This window comes from Apus apus, chromosome 1 (assembly GCF_020740795.1).
Source record: "Apus apus isolate bApuApu2 chromosome 1, bApuApu2.pri.cur, whole genome shotgun sequence".
In the NCBI taxonomy this organism is placed as follows: domain Eukaryota; kingdom Metazoa; phylum Chordata; class Aves; order Apodiformes; family Apodidae; genus Apus; species Apus apus.
The window spans coordinates 63,047,553-63,074,765 of NC_067282.1; the positions used below are offsets into that span (position 1 = coordinate 63,047,553).

At 36.9% G+C, this 27,213-nt stretch overlaps 1 protein-coding gene across 2 annotated transcripts in view; it reads left to right on the top strand.

The window, feature by feature from the left end:
• The window catches only part of UXS1 (UDP-glucuronate decarboxylase 1), a 62,705-nt gene that overhangs the window by 16,123 nt on the left and 19,369 nt on the right, over nt 1-27,213 (top strand). For both annotated transcript variants that reach the window (XM_051638069.1, XM_051638078.1), the window contains exons 3-8: nt 1,315-1,363; nt 3,414-3,457; nt 7,279-7,339; nt 11,275-11,455; nt 23,910-24,014; nt 24,881-24,940. In XM_051638069.1, the coding sequence (XP_051494029.1) occupies nt 1,315-1,363; nt 3,414-3,457; nt 7,279-7,339; nt 11,275-11,455; nt 23,910-24,014; nt 24,881-24,940 (500 nt within the window). The remainder of the gene's footprint in view (nt 1-1,314; nt 1,364-3,413; nt 3,458-7,278; nt 7,340-11,274; nt 11,456-23,909; nt 24,015-24,880; nt 24,941-27,213) is intronic.

Below are 27,213 nucleotides of genomic sequence, written 5' to 3' on the forward strand. Positions count from 1 at the left end.
TCCAAATTTTCCTCGCTCATTTAGCACAGAGGAAAGGCTACGTGTTCCACAGATTGTTCACATAGCTTTTTGTAGATGTGTTATTTGGGAAAACATTTGAAAAATTCACAAGAATTACTTAATATTGTTTCCTTGTAGTAAATTCATACCATGTTAACTTGAGGTTCACGGGCTGTGTGTTGTAGTCTAGGAATTTACTGCACTCTGTGCTAATATGACAAAATTATTCTGATAAGTACAGTTTTTGCCTTAGTAATAGACTGACCTGACTTTTTAGTAAGAGAGTTTTACAGAGGGATATGAAAGGAATCATTGCTCTGACTTCTAGCAGTGTGGCATATGTATATCTGCTTAACAAAGGATCTTCTGTTTCCCTAGGTGTAATGACTTCAGGTCCCAAGTAAAGGAGCTCTGTTTTATTTGAAAGAACTCCATTTTATTTTGGACACCCATGAATCCTCTAGTATGCAAAAAATTACTACTGTGACATAAATAATTCCCCTTTCAGAAGATTTAATTGGAAAAAAATATGCATACTTAAGGAAAATTGCATATACTAGATGCCAGAGGTGAAATTTAAAAATTAAACACTCTATACCTGTAGAAGTTTACTCAAAGAATGAACACAGCTAATGGGGATACTTTAAACATTTAGATGCTAAATAAGATGACACAGATTTGTGCAGGAAAACAAATTCTTAGTACCATTTTCACAGTCCTTCACCCTTCAGTGTATTATAAGCTTGGCTTAATTTCAAACAAGTATCATTTGTGTGCTAAGTCAGTACTGCCACTTGTCACTTAAGACAAACTTTGGTATACGGTTTTGTCAAACCAGGGCAGGTTTCATTGTTTTTGTAAAAGTTCAGTCAAAGGTAAGACACATTTGCCTTTCTCTGTTTTTTATTGAAATTACAGTTACAGTTGTGGTATTAAGGGAAAATGTTTTGTTGGCATACTTGTAGCATACAATAAACAGAGACCTTCAAAATAGACATCTAAGGCATAATAAAGCTACATTCAAAAACATTTCTACCGTAGTGCAACTATTAGACACTTTTCTGTAATGAAGTTAATGTTTTCTGTAGAAATAATGTTTTTTGTTATCTTCATTGTTATTACTCTTTCCTGTGGTCTTAGCTCAGTTTTTGCCAAACTAGAATTAGACCATCTGCTGGAATTTGCTCTGTCTTTGAAATAATACAAACTTGGCGTTCTTGGAAGATACTCTTTTAACAGGAAAAGCATGATGCAGGTGCAGTGCAGCAACCATTGCTTAGATATGGATTATGTTTTTTCTTTTCTTATCAACAGGTCTCTTCAGGAAAATGGGGACCAGAAGGTGGAAAGTAAAATAGAGGAGGTGAGTTTGCTAATAGTTGTAGTCTGTTTTGTTTTGAGGACTCCATTTCACTCATTTCATATTGAAAGAATGTATTTAGTTCTATGTCATTACTCTCCATTCCACTAAAATAATTCAAAACATAGAGTTTGCATCTGTATATAAATTTTTGGACTATTATTCACTATAGCAGAGTTTCTGAAACAGATTTGTGACTCATCTTCTAATTTTTTCCCTCTAAAACTTTTTTCTTTTAAGTTTTCTTCTTTTCTACTGTCTCCTATGCTGCAGAGACTGTGATAAGAGTCCTCCTGAGAACTGTTTTTGTCACTGAAAGATATATACATTTTTTTCCTCTGTCACTCTCACAAAATGTCCAGCATATCTAAGTTTCATTAGCAATTTGAAACCTCCCAAAAATGTTTTGCTTTGTTCTTAACTAATGAATAAAGGTACCAGTGTTTGTGGTTGGGAATGGTGTGCAGTACCAACACTTGTAAGCAGAAGTCTTGGCACTTTCTGGAGTAGACATGAGTAATTGAACACACCAGTGGTTCTGAACTTCTACACCGGTACCTCTGAATTTTCATTTCAAACTCAGTTCATTGTGAAATATTAAGAATGTGTGCAACGAATGTTTCTCCAGATGTTTTTAGACTTTCAGTGTGATAAAAGTAAATAATTTAACAGATAAGTCTTTCAGGTCGATACCCCTGCCCCTTGTGTGTATGACTGTACTGGTCTAGTCTGGTCTGCCTAGGGTCTTATATTCCAACATGTGTATTTATAGCAGTTGTTCCTCTGGACACAGCAAGAAGCCCACTGAAATTGCTTAAAAATCAATTGGAAGATGATGTTTTAATTGTCTTTTTGCATTACTTTCTCTTTCATCCTTTACAACAAGTATTCTGAAAATTCCAGTTGCTTAAAAATGATCAAATGAATGAAATTCAGCTAGTAGATCAGAGTTACTGTAAGGTATGAAGTCGATCATTTTTTTTAAAGCTTTAGTTATACAATATCTTGAACCATCTGAATAATTTTTTCAAGAACTATTTGGTGCTCCACAGAGCTAGATATTTAATGAATATAAATTACAGTACTGTATTTTCTCTTAACATGAATATGCAGCCACTTCAGTTCATTAAGTTCCTGAATTGTCTAGCTCTAACCAGCAGTATTTATACAAAGCAGATTAATGCTGGTTGGTGATGTGTTGCTATATAGTACCATTTCAAGTGATAACCTTCTGAGAGTTTTGAGCTTTTTTATGGCCCTAGATGGTAAATTTTGTGAGAAGGTTTTAGTAAACTTAAAGAGTTCGGGGACTTGTTGAAAATTGACAGGACTGTTAGAAATTTTGGTCCTGTGATAGAGACCCTGAAACTGATGCTGGCTTAAGTGATTATCTTTTTCAAAGCAATGAAAAAGCAAACAGAAGCCTGGTTGGTGAACTATATTTTCCAATAAATTTCCTTTTAACCTTTTTTTAAAGCCTAGTTATCCTCAAATCATGATGTAAAATGTATCTTAGATTTTTGAACATGTTTCTTTAAATTGACAAACCATGTTCTGAGAGAATTACAGCCTTTGTACTGGAGCTGATGCCTCTATTTCTGTGTTTGTGTACTCTTAATTTTGTGTTTCTGCTGTCCATTGAAATGTTTGAGGTTTTACTGAATGTCCTGTTGTGCTGTGGCTTAATATAGGTTGCCTTTGACAACCTCAGACAAGTCACTTGTGACTTCACTTTGTCAAATAGGAATTAAAATATTGGATGTTCTTATAAACAAGGTTATGGTAATAATAGCCTTGAAGTGTTTTGTTTTCAGTGATAAACTAAGGGACTTCACACTCTACTAGGTGATTTGATTTTTGGTGTAAAAGGTTCTAGGACTTTTTGACATGAAAGGTGCTTTAAGATGCAAGCTTCTTGGAGTGTCTTCAATGAAGCTCTTCATAGGAGACTGTTTACCATGGGTTTTGCTCTCAAGTGACTTCCTAAATGCATGTTTTGGGATGTGGATCTTGTTCTATTCTTCAGAGATTAAATATTATTCTTTTATTTTAGGCTGTTGCACCTCTAAGGGAGAAAATCAAAGATCTAGAGAAAAGGTACGTCTTTTTTTGCTAAATTTGGGAAGCAGATAAAAAGCACAGTTTCTGTTCTCTAGTGGTCAGTTCTGTAGTTGTAGGCTTGAGATAAATGTTTTGCTTATGCTTTCAGTTGCTTTGGATTTTTGTCATATTCAAGTGAGGGTAGGGCCTTGAATGCTCCACGACATTAATGCTTAAGGTATTCAGATTGATTAATCCCACTAAAGGAAACTGGGAGTGCTAGTTTTTTGTAAAGGTCAAATCCAGTGGAGGAATTTGCTGGTTTGAGTCCTGCTGGTGAACAGATTACTACAGTTTAGTAAGTCCAACCTAGGTGTGTGCTAAAACATTGTTTTCAGCTTCGAGAGACTGAAAATATATTTTACATCACATTTCCCAGACTTGTGATCAGTACCATGGTTCAGCTAAGGTACAGTGATTTGTTTGTGAATCTTAGCCTGTTCATGTGCTTTGGATAAACCCAACTGACTCACTCTCAGGGTTTATAACGGAATGTGATGTGTTCAATTAAACTGGATCATGCAATTAAGGAAAAGCAGACAAGCTTTTTGATCAGCTGCAGATATATTTAATATATGCTGTAGTTCCACAAGCACCTTAAATTGACATAGTTATTAAAAAAAAAAAAAATCCAGGCCTGATCCATTTCTGCTTGGCTGCTTGTGTCTGTCCTGCAGCGTTTCGTTGCTTTAAAGCCAGCAGAACCATTTGAGTGCTGATAGTAAGGTGGATGTGGAAACTAGGCATTTCAGTCTCCCTTTGCAAATAATTTCCTTGATCCCCATGATGGTTGTCTTTCTGCCAGATGAGTTCTTCCATCTGAGAGTTCTCATGGGCAGATGCTTTTCATCACAAAATGAAGTCTGGAATAGGAGTGGGAATCATCAGCTCTGACAACGACACTGCTGCTTTTGACGGTGATACTGTTTCAGAGGTGGTACTGTTGATGTCCCAAGCAAACTGCTAGCCAAGAATGCTGTATTACAAAGGGCCAAGTCAACTTAGCCAAGCAGTACCAGTAAGCCTGAATGGTTAGTAATGGCATACAGGTGGCTGTGTGCTATTTCTCTGGAGAGGGACACAGAATCCTTTTGCTCTTATCCAGTGGTATGTTCAACACCTGCAGTATTTTGGTATAAAAGTTGTCAGTTCTGTTTTTTCTAATTGATTTGAAAGATTCAGTGACCTGCCACATGCAATTTATTTTGGTGATCTGATTGCTCATCTCTCAATAGAAGCATGAAATTCATGAATCGAACTAGGCAATGTATTGGCAACATGAAACCAGTTGCAGGCTGCATCACCTGTAGTAGCTGTGTGTCATACCGTACCAATTATAGCTGTCAAATTAGAGAACAAATCTTACATGTTTAGATGAAATCGTTTACATCCTGTCTTGGTTCAATTGAAATATTTAATCTTTATTGATAACCCAGTATATCTTCAGCTTCAGTTGCTGGCAATTCAGGTATTTCCTCCTGCCATTCACAGAGGGCCTTTGTGTGAGAGTATTCTGCTTGGCTCTTTTTAAATAATTATCTTTTTTCAAATGAGCAGTGGGGTTTTGGGTGGAACCATTCAGTTAAAACTTTTCCCAGGAACCATCAAAATGCCCTTTTAATTTTGAGGAGTGGTTTCAGTGTATTGATGAACCTTGTTACAAATGTCTAGCAGTGAGAAGAAAGAACTAAAATATTTCTTTACCTCTGTATGAGCTGATCTGGGAACTCTACTTTCACAGAATGTGGGCTTATGGGCTCCTTGGCCCATACAAAAATATGGGCTCTTATGGTTGTTGAGTTTTTTTCAAATAGTGTGACCACTTATCTCTCCTGGTTCAACTGCATGTGGATTGTTGCAATTAATATTTTTTAATTTTATACCTATGTAAAGTGACAGTAAATAACTACTCAATGTCAGATGCCTGAAGGCTGTTCCTGTTTGCAAAGCTTGCTCTCTGGGGTAAAGTTTGGTGGTGTTTTTACCTCATAAGCTGATAAAACCTGAAAGCAAGCACCATTGTGCTTTTGGGAAGCAGGATAGACAAGAATTCCTTAATACTGGTCTCATGACCAGAGGTTGTTTAACTGAAGCTGAAGGTTGAAAGTTTTTTTGATAATTCGCACAGCAAAACTATTGCTGTGTAAGTCATCAAAGCAAGCATTAGGTCAAGATAAACTCAACGTTGCTGCCAAAAGATGAATGTGAAAGCTAGATCAGTTCCTAACTCCTGCCTGCTATATCTAAATTAGTACTGTTGTAATGGAAGGAGCAAAAATGGTAGGGAAGTCTCTCTGACAGCATTATTACTCCATGCTGGAATAACTTGAGCTTAAAATACTGGTCTTAAAAATGGAGGAAACTAACTTTCACCTTCTACCGCGTTATTTGACACTTCACTTTTTTTAAACTACATAAGCCTCTTGTTGGTGGTGGATTTGCCTTTCTCTCACAGGAAGGCTGTTCTACATGTCTGCATTATATTTATGCACTGCTATTTCTATTGCTTCTCAGCTTAAATCAAAGAAACAGCTTTACCCTTAGTGACCCACATGGTGATTTAAGACAAGTCTAGGTATCTTCTTATTTCAGTCTTCCTGTATGGATAACACTGGAAGATTCTGCTGCCATATTCCCTTATCCAGGAAGCTGAAAATGGCTTTCACTCAGGGGTGGAAAGTTGACATGAGTACAGAAGCATCTCTGCTTTGCCTCTGGAGAATTCCTATTGAGCCAGTACTGCAAGAGGCATAGTGTCAGTTCAGTCAGAGTCTACTTGTGAATAGATGAAAATGGACCCTCAGTGTGAAGTCTTGGCATACATACCTCCTATGTGCTACATCCAATTGTATCTCCAAAATGTGGACCTACCAGAGGAGAAGAGTAACCATAGTTTGATTTCTGTCCAACGTCACACTGATAATTTGGTAAGAAAGACCTGAGCTACAATGCTAATTACTGAAATAAATATTTAAAGTCTACACCTTTCTCACCTTCCTTTGAAGGAGTTTTCTGAATGTAGAATGCATGCCAGTAGAGGGAGAAAGAAGTTAGCTCATTCCGTGTCCATGAAATCATCCAAGGTTCTAAGAATCAATATTAAGCTTGAGAGAGCACCTAGGATTTGTATCTCACATAATTTATTTTAGGATGTTTAGTTTTTACTAAGTTCCTCTAAAGAAGGTGCAAAAAAAAATGAAGTACCTTGAAGATGGTGAAAAGTGTGTCAGTTTCACTATTTCTGAGAAGAAAATTAGTTTTCGTACTAAATAAACGCTCTGGTAAAAAAAAATTTGAAGTATCTTCAAAAGACTTTCTCCAACATTCTGATTGTAAACTTTCATTGATTACTCTGAAACTCTTAAGGACAATTAAAACTTTATATCCTAAACTTCACATTGAAGCTTTAAGGAGACATGTTTGAAATCAATGCGGTAAAGCAAAGCAACTTTATTTCTTTTCCAGAAGTTTGATGAAGGTTGTTAGCTTTTTTAAACTTAAAAGTCCAGTTGCTGCTTGTGTTTTGTTGGTTTGTTCTTTTGTGATGTTGTACCTACCACCAGTTCTGCTCTTAAAATATAGAAGTCAAGTAATTCATTCTAGAAAGTCATTAGGCAGAAATTTTGAAAGCACTTTTTACAGACCAATTTTAGTATTTCTCACAGGGGTTTTACAAAGCATAGGCATTTTCTCGTGTTGAACTTGAAGAATGGGAGGTTGTCAGAGTAGTGTTTCAAATTTCAAAAGCAGGTATGTGAAAAAAGAAGCAAGGCTGAAACTTACATGGTTTTTCTTCTTTGTTTTCAAATGTTCTGTAGTTTCACCCAGAAATACCCACCAGTGAAATTTTTATCAGAAAAGGATCGTAAAAGAATCCTGGTAAGTTGGTATTTCCTCAGGGGTTGTTTTTGGGAAATTAAAAAAAAAATTAAAAATTGTGGCATGTGATCAGTCTTGTGGAATTAGACACGAGCAGGAATAAAGTAAATAAGCTTGTATGTCATGTGCTGCATGGAGTTTAGAGTAGTACTTCACTTTGTGTTGATGTTCTTGAATTCAACACATAGATAATACATTTGGGTTCTGGTTTGAAGATTTGGTTCTGGTTTGCCGTTTAAGCTTCTGCTTGTAGCACCTCAGGACTGCATTGCCAAGGGGTCTTTCACCTTGTGCTCCCAGATGGCTTAAACTTGTAGAGAATGGAAAACAGGCTATGGAGCTCTTAATATTAAATTTTTAAAACTTAACATCTTCAAAATACTGGATATTTTTATGAAGTCTGTTGCTTCAACAGTGATAGCAAGTAGTTGGAATAGACGTGGTTTTTGGTGACCTGGAGATGAATAGTGTTTCAGTGTGCAAGTACTTTGTAGAGTTTAAAATACTAAAGAGAGAGAAGGCCAAAACTATCAGTGAGTTGCTTTGTTGTTACTTCTCTGTTGTGATTGGGGACTAGTTCAGTGAGAACTCGCATGGGATTTCATAAGCCTCCTGCCCACCTGGACAGTTCCATTCTGTTAGAATGTTGCTGTCATAATCTTACAGGAAGAATGTTCTTTGAGTAGCTGAAGTCAGCTAATTGAGGACTCCTATAGACTTTGCATGACACTTGAAAGTTTCTCAGGAGTCAAAACAAGCATCAGCAAGCCGAGTGAACTTTGCTAGATGATTTGCTTCATATTTCATTTATGCTGCATCCTTTCCTGGTATCCATTCTAAATTCTGATTTTTCTCTGAATGCAGTATCCAGAGCACTGACCTGAACAAACAACAGCTCTAGCAGTTATTTTTTATTATACTGCATCTATTTGGAGATGGTTGCTAGAATGGGTGGCACTTCAGCTAGGACTGTATACTCTGGCACTTCTATCCCAAAGAGCTGAAGTCTGCATTGTGTTGTGCGGGATTTATCTACTTGCTCAGTTCTCTGCAGTGACTAGGACACAGGCTTTCATATGCAAGAGAGGGAATTCTGTTAATATTATATAGTGTTGACATTGGTCCAATCTGTTGTGTGGGTTTTTTTCTGAATAGACTATGGTAAACTAATTACAGCATATAAGCAAAAAAAAAGTAGTTATTTCCATATGGGACATTAAGTGTTTTGAATCTGGCACAGAGGAAACTACCAGTAATATTTGTGTGTTTCAGCAGAAGCAGAAGTTACCAAGCATATTTGTACTACCAAGTAATTAAATATTTGTATTAATAGTGTCTTGTTAAAGGCTGTCTACTTAAGCCCCAGGTGCTGGTGCTTCAATTCTCATGTGGAAAAGATTCGTGTACAGTTTATGATGATGTATATCAATATGTCGTTGTGATTTGCAGGAAGTCATGTTTAGAAATTAAGTATATTGACCTTGGTTTTTTGCGTGATTGTGGGAAGGTTATACAGAGAGCTTCAGTTATATATATATTTTTTTTAATATAGCCTCAAGTAATGATAAAATTAATATATAAAATTGTTTACTTTTCCAGGGGAAATTCAGCTCCTTTTCCAAGTAATTCTGTATCTAATACTTATGGAAGTAGTATGTTAAAAAAAGCTGTCATAGATTTATCATGAAAGCTACTTACAGTCTTAAAGTAATTGGAAACTTCTTTCCAGACATAATTGGCTTGTGCTCTTTTTTCCTTTTTTTTTTTTTTTTTTTAAATTGCTTGCATATAGCATAGAAGAGTTCTGTAAGCAGTGCTTGGTTTGTGTTTTTTTTCCTAAAAGAGAGATGGGGAAGAAGACACCTTCTTTTACTGCACCAAAGATATTGCAAGTATTGAGTTTGTCTTCTCTGGAATGATGGAAATAGAAATGGCAGCAGGGGATTTCCTTGGCCATCCGTTAAATGAATAAGTTCTGTTCATGAACAGGAAAGTTTGGTCCTGGTCATCACAAAAGGACAAAACCCTTGAAATATTTGGCAAGGCTGCATCTCACTTCCAAGTCAGAATAAGCTCATGGGAGAAGGTCTTCTATGCATATTCTTTTTTTCTTGGGAGGTGGTGGCACCTGGCAGAGGCCTGTTCTCACTCAGTGACTTCCCTTCTTCCATTGTTCACAGCATTTTGCCAGAAACCGCTTCTTTCCTTCTGTCTGTTCTGGGATAATGGGAGCCTTGAGTTTATTTCTTTTTTTCAAAGAGGACTTCTTCTAAATCCTCTTTCTCCTTCAGATTTGTTAAGGATGAATCACAACTTAATCACTTATTGAATATGCCACAAGGAAGTCCTGATAAACCCAAAAGAATACTAGATAGACCAATTGAATTATTATTTTATTAACTGGTACTTAAAATGTCTTTTACACACTGAGGGCCCTGAATTTTTTAAGAAGAAAAACAAGTGTGAGAATATAGGAAGTGGACATTCAAGTTTGTACAGAAGAGAACATGTAGTTGTCTTTTGTGCCTTACAGTTTTTGTTAGCTTTCTATTTGCCTTTGTCTTTCCTGTTTCTTTTTGATTGCTGTTGTTAATTTGTTTTTCATTTGTTGTTTTTTTTTAATACATTATTTTATAGTCTGGCCTTTTTCAATCGTGGATGGGGGGTAGTTTGCAGGATAAATGCTCAGACTTTGACTAGCACAAAAAGAAAGAACTTCAGGCATCTACATCCTTTTCCACACAGCACTTCAGTCATTGCAGCCCAACATCCATTCATTAGATTCCTGCTTGATGATTTCACAATGTCTTTTTGTTGTTTGGTTAGTTTTATGCAGCTGAAGAATGGAGATTAACAGTTGAATCATTTTCAAAATGTGAATATGATCACGTAGTCATCTAGTGTAGCTGATGCCATACAGGGATTTTACAATTCTCTTCATTCTTTGTGAGTGGTGATGTGTCATATCTGTGTGTGTTCTTGAAAACAACTTATGAAGTGCAGGGAGAAGAATTGCTTCCATAGATGTCTGTCTGGATGTGTCACACAACTTGCAGTTTTAATAATTGCTGCGTTGACTGCTTTGATACTGAGTTAGTGTTTTGTTTGTTTACTGTTAAAGACTGAGGTGCAGAAAGGGAAAAAATAACTTCCTTGCTTCTACATCTGCAATGGAACAAGAGTACAAGTCCTAAAGTATTTTATTTCTGCTTATTTCTTTGCAGTAAAACATCATAAAGTTCCAAGACAGGGAAATGGTGGATGTCAGGACTAATGATATGCAAGGCTGGAAACAGGATGATAGGATGTGGGCTATGTATACATTAAAACACAAAAGGAATAATTTCAGAATTATTTTGGTTTTAGCAAATGCTTCAAATGAGAACTTCAAGAACTTGTTCTCATTAAACAATACGCATCCTTCCTTCCTACTATGAAGATGAAAGAATCCGTAGTACTTCGAACACCTATCATCTCTTCCACTAAAACCAGGCAAAAGCTGGTTTTGACATTTCTGATACTATAATTCTTCAGCAAAAATAACCTGGCGTTTTGTTGTCTCTTATATGAGAAATGAGAATCGCAGTGAATTCTGCTCTTGCGTTTTTGCATCTTTTTAGACTTTGCTGTCACATAAAAGGGCACAATTCAATTTTCAGGAAAAAAGGGAAAAAGTAATCTGAAGAAGAGATTTTGTTGATGTGAATAGTTAGCTGAACCTCTAGTCCGACAGTGACGAAATGTGTCAAGCATCTCTCTTGAAATTTTAAATGTTGCAAATATTGGATAAAAATATTTAAGCATGGAAATGGAGTTGTTTCCTCTGGGGTAAGCAAAAACCTGAAAGCTACTATTCTTCTGTCTTCATGTTTGTAGACTTTGTCTGGTGTTTCTGTAAAAAGAAAAAGAAATTTATACCAACTGTCCTAACGCAGATAACTGGAGGAGCAGGGTTTGTGGGTTCTCATCTTACTGACAAACTAATGATGGATGGCCATGAGGTTACAGTTGTGGACAACTTCTTTACGGGCAGGAAAAGAAATGTGGAACACTGGATTGGTCATGAGAACTTCGAACTGATAAATCACGATGTCGTTGAGCCCCTGTACATTGAAGGTGAGTACTCCCTGCTTTAGTATCTGCACCTTGTTGCAGATCTACCCTCATTAAGTATGTATGTCTGTAAAGAAATTAAATGTATGCACTGATTTCTAGATTGGTCTAATACCTGTGTGCTTTGTTTCTTATTAGCCTGATTTTTGTGACCAGTATGGAGTTAGAGGTTCACAGTGCTTTTGACTTTGAAATCAGTTCTTGCTTTCTGAGTGGACAGGAGGAACGATTCTTTAGAACATCCTAATATGACTGATTCTGTGAGAAGTCAAGATGGCAATGACTCAGTCTGTCCCATCTTTTGTCTCGCATGCCTGTGTGCCTGCAATAGCTTTCTATACACACAGAATCTGTTGTCTAGATGTGTCACGAACTGAGAAGTTTATTAATTCAGGGCTGCATTTATGTTAAGACAGTGTCCGTATGTCCCGCAGCTGTGTATGGTGAGTGGAGAGGAGAACAAAGTCTTTCAGAGGACAAGTCAGCTCACTTTCCTTAATTGCCTTGTGTGGAAAACATTGCTGTTTAAGTGGAAGCATTCTACAGCTGTAGAACAGGAAAACAGCAGTGTTTCCCAAATTTTCAACAAATAAATGGGAAAAAACCCTAAACAAAGAAAGAAACATTTGTCTTTGAAAAAGTGAAAGTTACTCGACATCTAAACTACTGTAAACCCTAACTATTGTACCCGATTGTAAGATAGCATTAACATAGCCATATTTGAGATAGATGTATTTATACGCTTCTTTAGGAGTGTGTAAGCATTGTAGTGTATCAATGAAAATGTTACTCAATTTCACTGTGGTTCTGGTGGGTTTGCTCCATCACTCTGAAACTTTGTAGCGATGTAGCTGTTTCACTTATTTAAACACAAATAAATCTGTGATTTTGTTTTTTGTTGTTGATGAACTCTAGTGGTTGGAATTTCACAGGGAAAATCTCTAGCAATTGCATGACTTGTATTATTGCTTGTGATGAATTCCTGACAACGCTATTGACATATGCTCCTTCTCTGCTCGGTCGACTGCAACGGGCAGTTACTGCCTGTTATTTTACTTCTAACTCCTACTTCCACTGACAGGATAGTGGAACTTGGATCTTAATTGACTCAAGGTGCTGGTAGCTTACACCTCAGTCAGTTTAGTTTTTCTAATCTTGTCTAATTTTACCCTGCATTACCTTCTTTCTTTCAGACTGATTGCACTTGAGACCTTCTCAAAGAATTCTCATCATTGCTAATACTGTTGCCCAGTTAGTAGGCACTAATGAATGAGAATTCTGAGATCCTTCAGCTGCCTCTTCCATCTTCTGCATAATTAAGTCACCAGTTCCCCATTTTGTGCTAATGACAAATTACAACATGTTGTTCAGTGAGCACATTGAATGTCTTCTCATCCTCCAACAGCATCAATTAAAGCTGACATGACTAGATGTTACAATAAAATCAACTTGGATATACTGGTAAATTAACATGCTAAAATTTCATTTCAATGCAGAGTTTATGATCCCACATAAGAAAAATTGAAAAAAAACCCGACAAAACAAAGATAAGGCAGTGACGGATAGTTATTGTAAAAAATTAAAAAGCTGGTATATGGATCAGTACTTCTTAGTCCTAGTTTCTTCTTTTTACTTTGAAATAGAAATTGGAGTGACTGTCAAGTCATGACAAAGGATTTGTATCTAAAAAATTGTTGTTCATTTGCCATCCTGTTTAAACCAGGTCATATAAGGATGCTTGATACTGAAATTCCAGAGAGAGCAATCAGTAATTTATTTCTGAAGGAGACCTTATTTCTGATGTAGAAAGAACGATGTTTGCACTTTTGATATGGAAAGTGAGTTTAGTTCAGGGTGCTTAAGATTCACTGAATCTCTGGATGTTTGGGGTTTTTTTTATGTATAATCATCACTATGAAGCTAAAATCTGCTTTACCTGAATCATTATCTTTGATACATGACATGAAGTGTCAGTTGACATCCTTGGATCTTGATCTGGATTGGCCAGAAACAGTAATAGATCACCTAAACACATTTTATTTCTCAGCCCTGGGGTACCTATAGTGCTGAATGACTTTAATCTCCTCCACTAGGATTTCCTTTGCTTTAGCATTTGGAGAAGATGTCAGTAGAAAGAAAGAACATACAGCTTTCACTTAGGCTTTTTTGAACAGAAAAACAAAGGTACAAAATAGTGTTAAAAAAAAAAAAAAGTCTGGAAGTAAAGTTTTCCAAACATTGCATGATAGTTTTATTTTGTTGCAGTTGACTTCTATGTTTTTAAAGTACTTGGGATTTTTAAAGATATTTTCATTTCAGCCTAACCCTTATGTTGAGTTTTAATCCACTAATAAGGGGAGTGGTACAGGAAGACAGTGTGCTTTTCAGGAGGGTGGTACATAAAAGGATCTTATTACTGTTTTCTGTGTTATTTGCAAAAAAGCTGTAGAAATTTACCTTCACTTCTTTTCTGCCTCTAGTTCTCTACATTCTTCGAGGTTACAAGCACCCTAATATTGTTACTCGAGGGCACTGTAGCACGTGTTCCTGCAAACTTCAGTGTAAAGACACACAGTTTATTATTAGTTGTAGAATAAATAAAAAAAGCTCGATCTGGTGTTACTGTGATGTATCCCACTTCAAGGGGTAATAGATAGAATTGAATTTAAAACTACCAAATGAAATTTTATGTTAAATAAATGTAGGACAGAAGTAATTTACTTAGTTTGCATAGTGACTTGAGGGTTTATGTTGTCTTGTTTATACCCACCTTCTCATCATAATTGATTGCGGTTTTAGTTCTTATTTTTTAACACTTTTAAGCCACTGAAGTCTGTACTTCTGCTGTGAACTATTAAATATGTATTTAAAACAAAAAAATCCTGGAAACCAAGCAACAGCAAACAAACAGAAAACTACCAACAATCTCAAAAACCCAACCTCCCAGAAAAACTCCAAACCGTACACCTCACCAGACTCACAAAACCAGACACAATAAAATAAAATCTAATGTCAAGATGACGTCATGACAAACTCCTAAAAAAATAAAATAATACCTATCGCTTTTGAGGTCCTGTTATCAACTGTCATTAAGTTCACGCACCTTCTTGTCCACAGTAGCAGCAGCAGTTGAATAAAACTGGAAGACAATGTCAGACAGGCATGCACATCCCCTATCCTTCTTCCACTGGCATTTCTTCTTCTTACTTTTTCAGCAAACTTTGGAAGCCTTAAAACAATCTTTATGAGGTGATATATGCATGTTCCTTTTGCCCCCAGCCATCTCTTCGATCTGAAAGATGTCCCTCTCAGTTGACTCGTTTCGCACTTCACATTTAGGCCTTCAGTTTTGCTTTGGTTGATTGTAAGGTTTTTGGGTTTTACCACTCCTTTCACAAATTTGAAACAAAACCAAGCCTAAAAATGCCACAGGTTTCCAATGCTTTGTCAACAGCAATTCAGTTGAACAGATTTCATTTCCCTAATGACAGATGCACAATATGTTTGGAATGCTTTTACCATTATAACAAAAATGGTATAGCTTAAAGATCCTCTTCGCTTGAAAAGATGATCATGGTAGTCCTCAAGGCTTATGCTTTTAGGAGATTTTTCTTTTTCTTTCCAACTTAGATTACACTGCCCACTTTGGTTTTGAACCATAAGAGCACAGTTGCAAAGTAGGAATTTTGCTGATGGCCACCAATGCTTCACGGCTTACACAGGAACCCTTGCTAAAATGTTTCTGCAATACTTCTAAAATTGCAGTCTGTGGCAGCTGAAGATTAAATACTTTTTTTTTTTTTTTTTGGTCAGGGTACTGAAGAGTAGTTCTATTCTGATGCTCAGAGACAGACAAATATAAGTGCACTGCCTAGCTATTGAAGTGAGAAAAAAAGTTTGTAAGTGGTAGATAAAAAAAAATTATTTCATCACTTCCTTCCTGAGATGAATAGAAATAAATGATGTGAAGATGAGTTAAATAAAGTTGATTTTTATTATTATTATTTATTATTTTTCTTTATACCAGCAATGCAGTTTCTAGCAAATAATTTTTTAAATGTCAGCTGTTTTCAGTGACTGTTGCGAATGCAAAGGCAGTTTGGGTTTTATATTGGAGCCTTCTGACTTTCACTAAGGAACATTAAAAATTACAGAATAAAAACATTCTGCAAGTTGAGAGAACTGCTGCAAGCACGTGACTTACGCTGTGACAAGGAGATTGGCTTTCAGAGTTTTCATTAGGTATGAAGTTATTACTAACATGCACATATGTATAGAAAATATTATTTTTAGACCTGTAATAGATCATGGGCTTGACTGGGACTGAAAATGCTTGTGGGACTTCACTGGCTTGTGGGTCTGAGTTGACTTTAAGGCTAAAACCAGCAGTCTCACGAAATTGGCCAAAAGAATTGACTGTAGCCTTTCGTGTGAATAACAACCTTCCAGAAGTCAAGATTGTAATAACATTTTACTGGACATTGTTCTGCGGTATCCCAGAATTGTTCCATCTTCAAGTCATTTCACAGGTAACTTAAGGCACACAGCTCTTTTTTGTGTGTGTGCGTGTTAATGTGAGTGTCTTTAGTACATTGTTGTGGGTTGTTTGTTTTTTTTTTGCTTCAGTACTTTCCAACACAGATTTTTCTCCCCCTAGTCTTCATCCCCTCTGCCAGATACTTAAATATATTCAACTTGATGGTTTTAGTCCAGAGCCAAGTGCAGTGGTACCTGGGCTTCTGGTGAAGCTCTCCAAAACTGCTCCAATACGAGCAATATGGTAAATCTTTATAAAGTTATTCTAGATGTCCCCAAGTTACAGGCAATATTTTTAACATTAGAATGTTGAATTTGTATTTGAAGTCCTTTTTAGTGCAGTACAATAGTATCTTTGTTTAGTCTGTCCCAGTGAAACCAGGACAAGTACGAATGTCTCATTTCACTGTGTCAGCTTCTCTGGCCTGACCTGCAGTAATGGAGTTGGCATAGCTGTTCTTTGCAAGAAAAGTTCATATATTGAAGCTGTAGAAACTTTTTTCTATGCTTCTGATCAAAGCTTTTCTGCCTAGTAGTTCCTGACTAGCAAGTACCGTGATGGATGCAGGTGCTTAGTGGAGTTAGTGACCCATTTAGACCTTTCTAGAACCATGACACATGTTGAAGGCAGAAATTGAAGATGAAAATCAGTCCTTCATATGAATAAATGTCATTTGCTGTCATGGGAAAAGTGGTAGATTCTACCCTTACTATTCACTTAGAACAAAAACACATACAGTGATACAGCTGGGAAATGATAGGTCACATAAAGGAAGGTAGTTTTATTGCAGTATTTTGTAAAAGTTAATATTTATATTGATGATATTTGTTTAGCATTAAGGAAAACTTAAGACCAAACATTTGTGTCTGGATTTAGGCATTACAGAATCTATGCATACAAAATTAGTGAGTTTTGAGTCTTTCACATAGAAAAGGGCACAATTGGCAAATTTTAGTTGCTACTGACCTAGCAACATGTTACTGAAACTTTATGTTGATTGTATATTTCTGTATTTGTCAATGGGTACCTGATGGCTTGAATGTTCATGCCAGGTTCTATGTTTGTGGTACTTAGGGATTTTCTTTCTTTCTTTTTTTCCAGCAAAATTTTGACATGATTATTTTTTTTTAATGTTTCTTTGTTTTGTCACCAGTCTACCATCCTTTGCTAGGTAGACTACTTCTTGCTGCTGTGCTAACAGAGACTTATAGAGTTGCAGGCCCTGATATGAGTTACATACAAAACTTGCAGACCTTTATTGTTATTGTTTGTTCTTTCATGATCCTTACCTATCTACATAAAGTTTTGCACAACCTTTCATACAGTCATTTTCAGTTAATTGCACTATGGCTTAATTGCAAAGCTAGCTCAAGGCTTCTTATCAGGAACAATTAAATGTTCTGAAACTTTTTTTCTTTACCATATATAAAAGGAAGGGGTGTGGAGGTCAAGTACAAGATGTATTTGTTCCTATTCTCCAGTAGGCACTATTACAGTCACCCAAACTGTTCATCCTGTAGGATAGTTTTTCACAGTTCTGGCTTGAGGAGAGTTGCCCGCTGTATTAAATAACCAGCAGTTTTGAGCTAGAGCAGACAGGGTTGTCAGCCAAGCAAAGTAGATGGCTTTGTCCATGTGTCTGCCTGGCCTGATGACATTCTGAGACAAAAAAGCATACATTTTTTAGTTCTGACAGTTGAAAGACAGGAAGTGGAAGAGCATCCTCAGCTTGTTGTCTGAAATGTGACCAGATTCAGGAAGAAACCTTTCCCCCCTTCTGAAATCCAACACTCTAAATGTTTTGGAAAACAAGCAATGTTTTTAATTGGTGTAAAACTCAATACTCTAAAGATTCCTTCCTTGGCAGAGGGGAAAGATCCTGGAGCTGCCTTGCTGCCCGTCCCACACTATCTCACACTTGGCAAATGCCCCATCTTCCAACCATCTGCTGGCTCTGCTCTTGCTGAACCTTTTCATCACAGGGGTTTATTTTTGCCTTGGTGCATATAGGAGGAAGTGTGTTGAGGCAAACCAGACTCAGACAGTCAAGACCATGTCTCTGGCAAGGAAAACCTTTGTTGTCTCACATCTATCTCCTCTTTGTCACATTTAAAGCAATTGCCACTCAGGAAACAAAGTGAGGAAGAAGGACTTGGAGAAGAAGAAATGTTCTCTCTTTTTTCCCTTTCTCTTTTTTCCCTTTCTCTTTTTTCCCTTTCTCTTTTTTCCCTTTCTCTTTTTTCCCTTTCTCTTTTTTCCCTTTCTCTTTTTTCCCTTTCTCCTTTTTCCCTTCCTCTTTTTTCCCTTCCTCTTTTTTCCCTTCCTCTTTTTTCCCTTCCTCTTTTTTCCCTTCCTCTTTTTTCCCTTCCTCTTTTTTCCCTTCCTCTTTTTTCCCTTTCTCTTTTTTCCCTTTCTCTTTTTTCCCTTTCTCTTTTTTCCCTTTCTCTTTTTTCCCTTTCTCTTTTTTCCCTTTCTCTTTTTTCCCTTTCTCTTTTTTCCCTTTCTCTTTTTTCCCTTTCTCTTTTTTCTCTTTCTCTTTTTTCCCTTCCTCTTTTTTCCCTTCCTCTTTTTTTGTTTCTTTCTTCTCTTGTCCATTTTTCCTTTCTTTCCTTCTTTTTTCCTTTCTTTTTATTTGAGCATTGTCCATTACACTTCTTGCTTAAAAATAAATAAAGTTTATAAGGAACCTTGGGGGTTTTGTATTTTGTTTGCATTTCTTTCTAGCTAACAATTACACTGCTATTTGGATAATCCCAGGCCTCGCTGTATCTCAATGCAGCAAAAAGAAAGGTAGTTTTTTACTCTGTTCATCTGAATTGCCACGTGCTCTTAAAGGACCTGTCTGTAGGAACTGCTGTGTGTCAAAAACTTGGCAAGTATTCAAAAAACAACAAAAATTAAAGGCAGGAAAGGGTTCATTTTGGTTTTGACAGACTAGGATTGGGCAGTGAGTTACTGACACAACAATGCTTTTGGATTGACATTTTCACTCTGCAAAAATTCCATCACAGCCTGTTGAAAACTAGATTTAGAAAGGGTTGTGGAAGAATAGATAGGCAGAAAAAGCATGAAACTCGTGTCAGAGTTCAACTCTGTGTTGGCTGCAGGTGGCTTTAGCTCATACTTCGTTCATTTTTCTGAGCCACTGTGCTTCAATTACCTGCTGCCTACGAACAGCTGTCAGCAGCTTCTCTGAGCATTCCTTTTGTCAGCTTCCTGTCTACCTCTTCTTTGGTTTTGAGGCAGTACCATGTGGTGGGAAGGGGATGCTTGCATTCAGAGGCGTAACTTGAGGCAGTCTTGTGTTTAATTTATATTCATGGCTCATCTGTAGGAGGCATATCAGAGTTCAAAAGACCAATTAAACTTTTCCCCATGCTACATCTTTGCATTATTGCCCAAATGCAAGAAATCCTGTGGAATAATTAGTTTAAATTTTATTCACTACTGAAGCTTACAATATCAACAGCGACCAAATAAGGAGAAATTATTCCACATCACAATTCCTCACACAGAACAATTACCTGTTTTCATGTAACAGACAGAATCTGAAAAGTTTCATTGCATTATCGATGCAGGCTGGGCTTTGAATAGAGTCTGAGCTGGGAGCTCACTTCCTCCAGCACTCATGGTGTCAGACCATCTTTGAAGACTAAATCCATTGCTACAATAGGTCACCTACTGTGAAAAGCTCTCTTTTGATGCTGTACTGGAATTCATAGTGGATGGAAATACCGGTTTCCATTGATATGGGAGCAAACAGCAGAGCAGTCAGCTGAATGAAATTGTATGGCTCTGCAGCTTTTTATGTGTGAGAGTAAATCCTCGCCAATGTGACACATCCCAAAATTGTATCTCTAGCTTTCTGGGCTGTTTAGACTTTATGTAGACAGCTGGTCATCTCAGCTCCTGAGATTATCCACTGTAGACCACAGAGATCATAGCCACGTATAAGAAATAGATAAATTTTGTGGCATCTGCTTGATCATTATAACTGTCAAATATCATTATTCTGTCAAGACAGTAAAACTTGAAGGTGAGGGAGTCATCCAGATTGCCATAGAAACTGATCTTGTGTTTATGCTGTTAGTTAATTTTTCTGTGTGATGAGATTTGACTTGAAGTGTTTTCTCCTTATTAGGTTCACTATTGACATTGTAAGCTTAAGCAGTGAATAGAATTGAATAATAAAGTATATTGCAGGATTTCTTGTGTTGGGGCAATAATGCAAACATGAAGCACAGGGTTAACTTTGACATGCCTCCCACAGGTGAGCTAGTATGCACTCAAGAGCTATGAATTTGCTCAGTAGACTTTAAAACAACAGTTAATCTAAAAAAAAAGTGATTCTGTGTGTGAGCACACTTCACTAAGGATTCAGAAATAAAGTAGGTTGAGTATTTTACCTTGCTAATTTGCCAGTATGTTTTTACATGTTATTTGCAGAATATGTGCTTGTCTTTAAAAGGCTGTTGTTTTTTTTAGTACAAAGAGAGGCTTGTGTTTTGAAGGGTTTTAAGTATTTTTAATTTTTTCATTTCTTGAACGATTGTTGAAGATCGATAGGTATGTTCCACTTACACTGTCACCCCAACCACTCTGCTTTTTTACATTAGAGAGAGAGAAGGAAGCAAGGATTGTGTGCTTACTTTGTCAAATGAAATTCAAGAATCAGGGAAGGAAGGGAAGGGAAGGGAAGGGAAGGGAAGGGAAGGGAAGGGAAGGGAAGGGAAGGGAAGGGAAGAAGGAAGGAAACTAGTTGAGAGTAGGTAGAAACTTCTTATTTCACTTTTTTCCCCAACTGGGTGTATCTCATATACAGCCTCTGCTGTTTAAGCAAGTATAGTTATATTCAATAGAGAAAAAGACAAACTGGAGCAAGTTTGAATTTTACTTGGTAATTTGAAAGTCAAAGATGTTTCTACCCTGTTTTTGGTAGAAGAATTAAATTAAAACTGGAGGAAAAATGTTCATTACATCACAGATACTGTTAAAGTTCAACCCAATAGATGGCTAATAATAATCAATACAGTGTCAAAATGCACCTTTATTTTATATTGCTGTCATTTACTACTGCTGGTTAATTATAAAACAACTGAGAAAATAGTTAAACAAAAATGTTTGCGTGTCATTTGACCAACAGTGTTCTGTTCCTAGGGCAAGACAGCCTTATACTGTGCAATACTGTCTTCTGTCAGAATAGCAGCTAGCCTTGATTTTTCCAGATTTTTCCAGGTTCACTGCTAAGTCTTAAAAGTCCCAAACTTTCCTTCAGTAACATAAAGAAATTACTTTTCCTTTTTCCACCTTACCATTCTAATTACATCACTTTTGAATACATTTTTTGGAGGACCATTTAGGGGATTTGTTCTATTTCTTTTTAAAATGTCACTGTCTCTCACTTGATCTTATGTTTACATTTTTTGGCGTATGCTTATCCATGTTATTTTTTAAGGAGTTCTGGTTAACTGTGATTCATCATACACAGAAGACAGAGAGACATTTTTGTATTTACAATAGCTCTGTTGTGAAAGGCTTGCCAGATTGAGCTTTTTGAATATCATATGCTGCTTGTGAAAATGAATCTGTTTTTTATTGGTTTGTTTTTATTACAATTTAACAAAAAAACCTTTTTTTCCCTCTGGTGCCTCCAACCTTTGTATTCTTATCCCATGCAACGCATTTTGCAACCCTCATACAGTGAAACTGGTTTAAAATTAGGATTTGCCCAAGATTTTCATTATTACTAACGTTAATCAACTAATATCTTGGGATTCTTTTACATTCCGTGTTTCATATTCTGGTATATGGCACAGCTTATTTAGGTTTATTCCAGTTCTTTAAATTTGCTGAGGTAAGCTGAGCTCTGAAGTTCTGAAGCACAGACATAGCAATTTTTCTGATGGCCTGTTACAAAACCAAAGTTGATGAAAGTCCATGTGCTTGTTTTCCTTGTATCAAATACCATTTATGATACCTATATGTCTCTTCTGAACAACATTCATAGAAATTACTTCCATGCTTGTTCTGAAGTAGACTATTTTGTGAAAATAATAGTTGAAAACAAAGAAGTAAGCCAGACTACTGGATGAATAGACAGCAAAGCATGATTTATTTAGCTTAAGATAGAATTAAATCAAAGTAGAAGTTCAAGAGAGAAAAAAGTCCTGATTGATTATACATTTGGCATTTGGACTTTAAACCTGCTTATATATTTGGCCTTTCAACTTTAAACCTGCTACAGCCTTTATTCTTTTTTCTCTCTCTGCTCTCTTGTGCTAGGAATAATCGTTAGATGAAGAACCTCCGAATCATAGAATGGTTTGGATTGAAAGGGACCTAAATGGTCATCTAGTTTCAAGCCCCCTGCATGGGCAGGAACACCTTCTACTTGACTAGGTTCCTCAAAGCCCCACCCAGGCCAGCCTTGAACTCTTCCAGGGAAGGGGCAGCCACAGCTTCTTTGGGCAACCTGTTCCAGTGTCTCACCACCCTCACAGTGATAGATTTCTTCCTTATACCCACTCTAAATCTACCCTCTTTCCATTTGAAACCATTCCACTTGTTCTTTTGCTATGTGCCCTGGTAAAAAAATCCTTCCCCAGCTTTCCTGTATGCCCCTTCAGGTACTGAAAGGCTGCTGTAAGGTCTCCTCAGAGCCATCTCTTCTCCAGGCTGCACATGAGCTGCTGGCTCATGTTGAGATTCTCATCAACACCCCCAACTCCTTCTCCAACAGACTGCTCTCAGTCCACTGATTGCATAGCCTGTATTTGCCCTTGCCCTAACCCAAATGCAGGACCTTGCACTTGGCCTTGTTGAACTTGAGGTTCGCGCAGGTCTGAGTCTATACTCACAACAGAGGTGTAACTGTTCAGGTTTTTTGTACTAGGCCCTTTTTTTCCATTGTGTGGAATATGTATTTCCTGTGGGTGTTTTGAATCTTTAGGTTTGTTTACACTGTCATTACAGAAATGCAGGAAATTTAATTAGTTAAGATTGGGTAAGCTGTTGCCAGTAGTCAACTACGTTATTTTAAATTAGATTAGTCATCAGTATACCTTCATTGATTGCGAAGTATGGTTTACTGTGTTGGTGAATTACATGTCATAACCGGGGAGGCTTGAATCTCTGTACTGGAGAGGTTTTGTCTGGGGTTTTTTATGAAGCTAAAATGCTGTATTATCCAAAGTGCAGCATAGAACCCCAGTGCAGTAAAGGCAATAGATAAGGAGAAGAGGGACAAAAGTTACAAGCCCTGTCTTGGCATATATATTTAAAATATAAATATGATATTAATCCCATTAATATTTCTTTATCAAGTGACTTACAAATAAAAATATAATATTTGGGTTTTTTCCCAAAAGATTCCTCCTGGCTTTTAAAAATGTTTCTGCCCTCTTTGTTTGGGATTCCATTCAAGAAAAAGGTTCTGAAGCTGGTAGTCGCTTTAAAACTTGAGGGTGATAGAGTGTTGCATATACTTTTGCAGCTTCCAAACATCTCTGAAGTACTCATAACTGAAGTTTTTCAAGTGAAAAATCTCAACACCCAGACTTCTCTGTCTGTGTCAATACAGTTGATATATACTATCCTTTAGTTTTTGTTTTACTAAAAAGTGAGTCTTGCTTTGTGTTACAAAAGGTTTGCATACATACATGTTTTTTGTAGGAAGCAATATAGGAAATGCCAAGTTCCAATGTTAGGAAATGCAGAAAGAAGTACTTTTTTCTTGACCCTGATGTTTTCTCATTTAACTTGTTACATATTAATGTAACAACAACAATAAAAACAGCGATGATGATGATGATGATGATGATGATGATAATAATAATAATAATAATAATAATAATAATAATAATAATAATAATAATAATAATAATAATGCTTTCTTTCCCCCCCATCCCTGCTTTTCTGTAGTGGACCAGATCTATCATTTAGCATCTCCTGCTTCTCCTCCAAATTACATGTATAATCCTATAAAAACCTTAAAGACCAACACTATTGGGACACTGAACATGTTGGGTAAGTGAAAATTTTTTTCTTACTTAACTTTGTTAGGCATCATATAACCTCAGCAGAGTTACTGGAGGGAGAGGATGATGGAGTATGTTAGTTTAACATTTTAAAAAGCTGATTCTTTAAGAAAAATAAGGAGATTTTCCCCCTCTTTGAAGATTTTTGTACTTTTCCTTGAATTATGTCTGCAGATGAATTCTGACAATGTGCAAGCTCAGCTATCAGAGCACAAGAAATTGGAGTGTCAGTGATCATAAGAGTTATTAGGAGGCAAAATAACTGCTGCATTGACTCAGATCAGTTTCTCATCTGAATGATACTCCAGTGAGTGCCATTCAGAGAATTAAGACAGTTGTATGGCACAGATGAGAGATTTCTTTGATTTGCAATGCCAGTTTGAAGGCCAGAAAGTCGTTGCAATGGAATGCAGAATAATTGTGAGTGGTGGGTAGGATCATCCAAGCTGTTTAAGGGGCATTATAAAAGGATGAATACTGACTTTGTCCTATAATGTGTTATTCTGCATCTGCTTGTCTTTAAATTTTGGTAATCCTAATACAGTGTGTTGTTTCAAGAATCTAATTTCATAACTGGGATGGTTTATTCTTACTTGCCCTTTATTTAGGGTCTAATATATTAAGTTCTTGGATGTTGGTTCAGTGTAACTTTTAGTCCCAGAAACAAACAAATCACACGTGGGTGCTGCTCTGCCATTTCTCAGGTCTTCCAGCTTGAAAGTGAGAGCTATGGATGTGATTTACAGCTAGATTTATCTAATGAGAAAAGCCTAATTCTCTTTTAAAAAGCAGTTAATGTGACTGAAAGATTCTTGAACTTGATCTAATTATCTTCTTTCCCTGCCCAAAATTTAGGATTAGCCAAACGTGTTGGAGCACGGCTACTGCTGGCCTCTACATCAGAGGTTTATGGAGGTAAGAAGGATAAAACTGTCTAGAGCTCGTTATATGTGACTATGTAAAAAGGCGTTTACATGTGAGATAATTGATAGATTTTAATCACTGTCTTAGCTTGGTTTCTTTATCAGATGTACTTCTCACAGCTTAAAATGTTGGCATTAGTACTTGCTTTAAATCTCTAGTCAGAGTGGTGGAAGGAGGCTCCTCAGGCTTTGTAACGTTCCTGTGTCTCAGTTTATGGCTCTTTTTCAAAAGGGCTTGTGGGGGAATTTTGTACGTTGAACTCTGATTAAAATCCATATGCCAAACCTGTGAAGAAAGATAATTTCAGTGGCAAATCTGCTTCTGTCTTCCCCCGTTGTATTATTGCAATCTAGCAATCGCTCTAGTGTGAGCAGCACAGTACAAGAGACAAGGATATAACCTCCAAGCTAAGGAAATAGTGATTGTGCCTGCATGCCATTGCAATGTCTCTTAAAACATTAGGTTAGACATTAGAAAGAAATTATTTGGTGTGAGGGTGGTAAGATACTGGCACAGGTTGCCCAGGGAAGCTTTGGCTGCCCCATCACTGGAAGTGTTCAAGGCCAGGTTGGATGGGGCTTTGAGCAGCCTGGTCTAGTGGGAAGTGTCCTTGCCCATGCAGGAGGCTTGTAACTAATCTTTAAGGTTTCTTCCAACCCAAACTATTCTGTGATTCAATAAAAGAGAACCATAATATTGAGTAATGGTACTCTATCTCTTCTCCTTCCTGTTGCTGTTACTAAGAAGTGAAGTAGTGAGAGAATGACGGATAGAACTGCTAGCTGGGTGCAGCAAGAATCTGCAGTGCTTCTTGGGGTGTGTGACAGACAGTTTGGTTTGCCTACTATTTGCTGTTACGAACTCTTCCGTAATTGGTAATAGCAGTGCTGCAAGGTTAATGGAGATACGCAAGCACAGTTACCTTCTCAACATTAGTAGTCATGATAGTCTAAGCTTCAAAAAAAAACCAAAACAAAACAAACAGGCAAACAGAAAATAATCATCTCTAGCCAGATGTAAAGCTTTATGAGGAAGGACAAAAAGCATACCTCAAGGAGTACACTTTTGGTGGAATAACTTCAGTCAGGAAGATGTAAAGCAAATACCCAAGCAAGAAAACCACTAAGATGACCGTGCAACCAAGTAAGTTGCTTGAGCATGTGCATCTTTCCAGCTGCCTCCCTTTACTTTGTTTATCCACAGTCAGGTTCCACAGAGAAAAGTGGTAGCCCCAGGGACTCTTATTTAATTGAATAAGCTCCCTTCTGGAACAGGAGATGAATAGGTAAAAAAAAACAACACAAGTTTTGGAGCCTCGTTGCTCTGCTATAATCTGCCTGCTGAAGCGGGGAACTTGAAACTCCCATGATGAGGCTCTTTATTTTTGAGTAAAGCCCTTGGAGTCTACTCATACTCCAACTAAACAGACAAAATCATTTTGCTGAAAAGTAAAGGACAAAAAATAAAGTTACGAAGTGTCTTAGCTGGCTCCACAGGTGTTCTCAAAGCAGTCTTGTTCAGAGAGCTTCCAAGTGCTTCATAAGGCTGCCTCTGCCAGAAACAAGACAGAAATTGAAGTGGCCTTCCAGATCACAGCACTTCTAGTGCCTTTTTATGAGTGCTATAAGCTTTTGTAGTTGTGTAAAACCTCTGCATTTGTACTTGCTCTGTGGCTCTCATGTAGCAGCAATTTAATCTGTAATCACATCAGTAAGCAGCATAAAAACTGAAGGGTTCGTTGGAATGGGGCATCAAGGTGTTTTTAAAAATGAAACTGTAGCACTTAAAAGTTAGTAAGTAATATGTATGCGAACTTCAAACCTGGTGTGGAGGATAAGGCAGCATAGGAGCAAACTGGGGAAATGTAACAAAGTGATTGTATTGTTTCAAGCATATAGAGCAAACAAGAACACACAGAACTTCCTAGGAGATATTTTTTGTTGTTGGTTTATTTTGTAATCAAGAGACTCTGTACTGGATCAAAGCAAAGGATTTTCTAATCTGATTGTTTGTGCTCAGTGATAGCTAGTAAAAATGCTTAGGATAAAACATAGCAAGTACATTGTGGTAGAGCACTCCAATTTCTTCTCTAAGAAAAACAGTACTAAATTTTATCCATTTCTCTTCAATTATTTCTTACTTTATAAAACTGGAAGATGTTTTACTTCTTTTCTAAATACGGTAAAGTTCTGCCTACATAATCTATAGTATTTCCCCTTAATTACATTAGATGGGAGTCTTATTTGTTCCCTTGAATGTAGTCT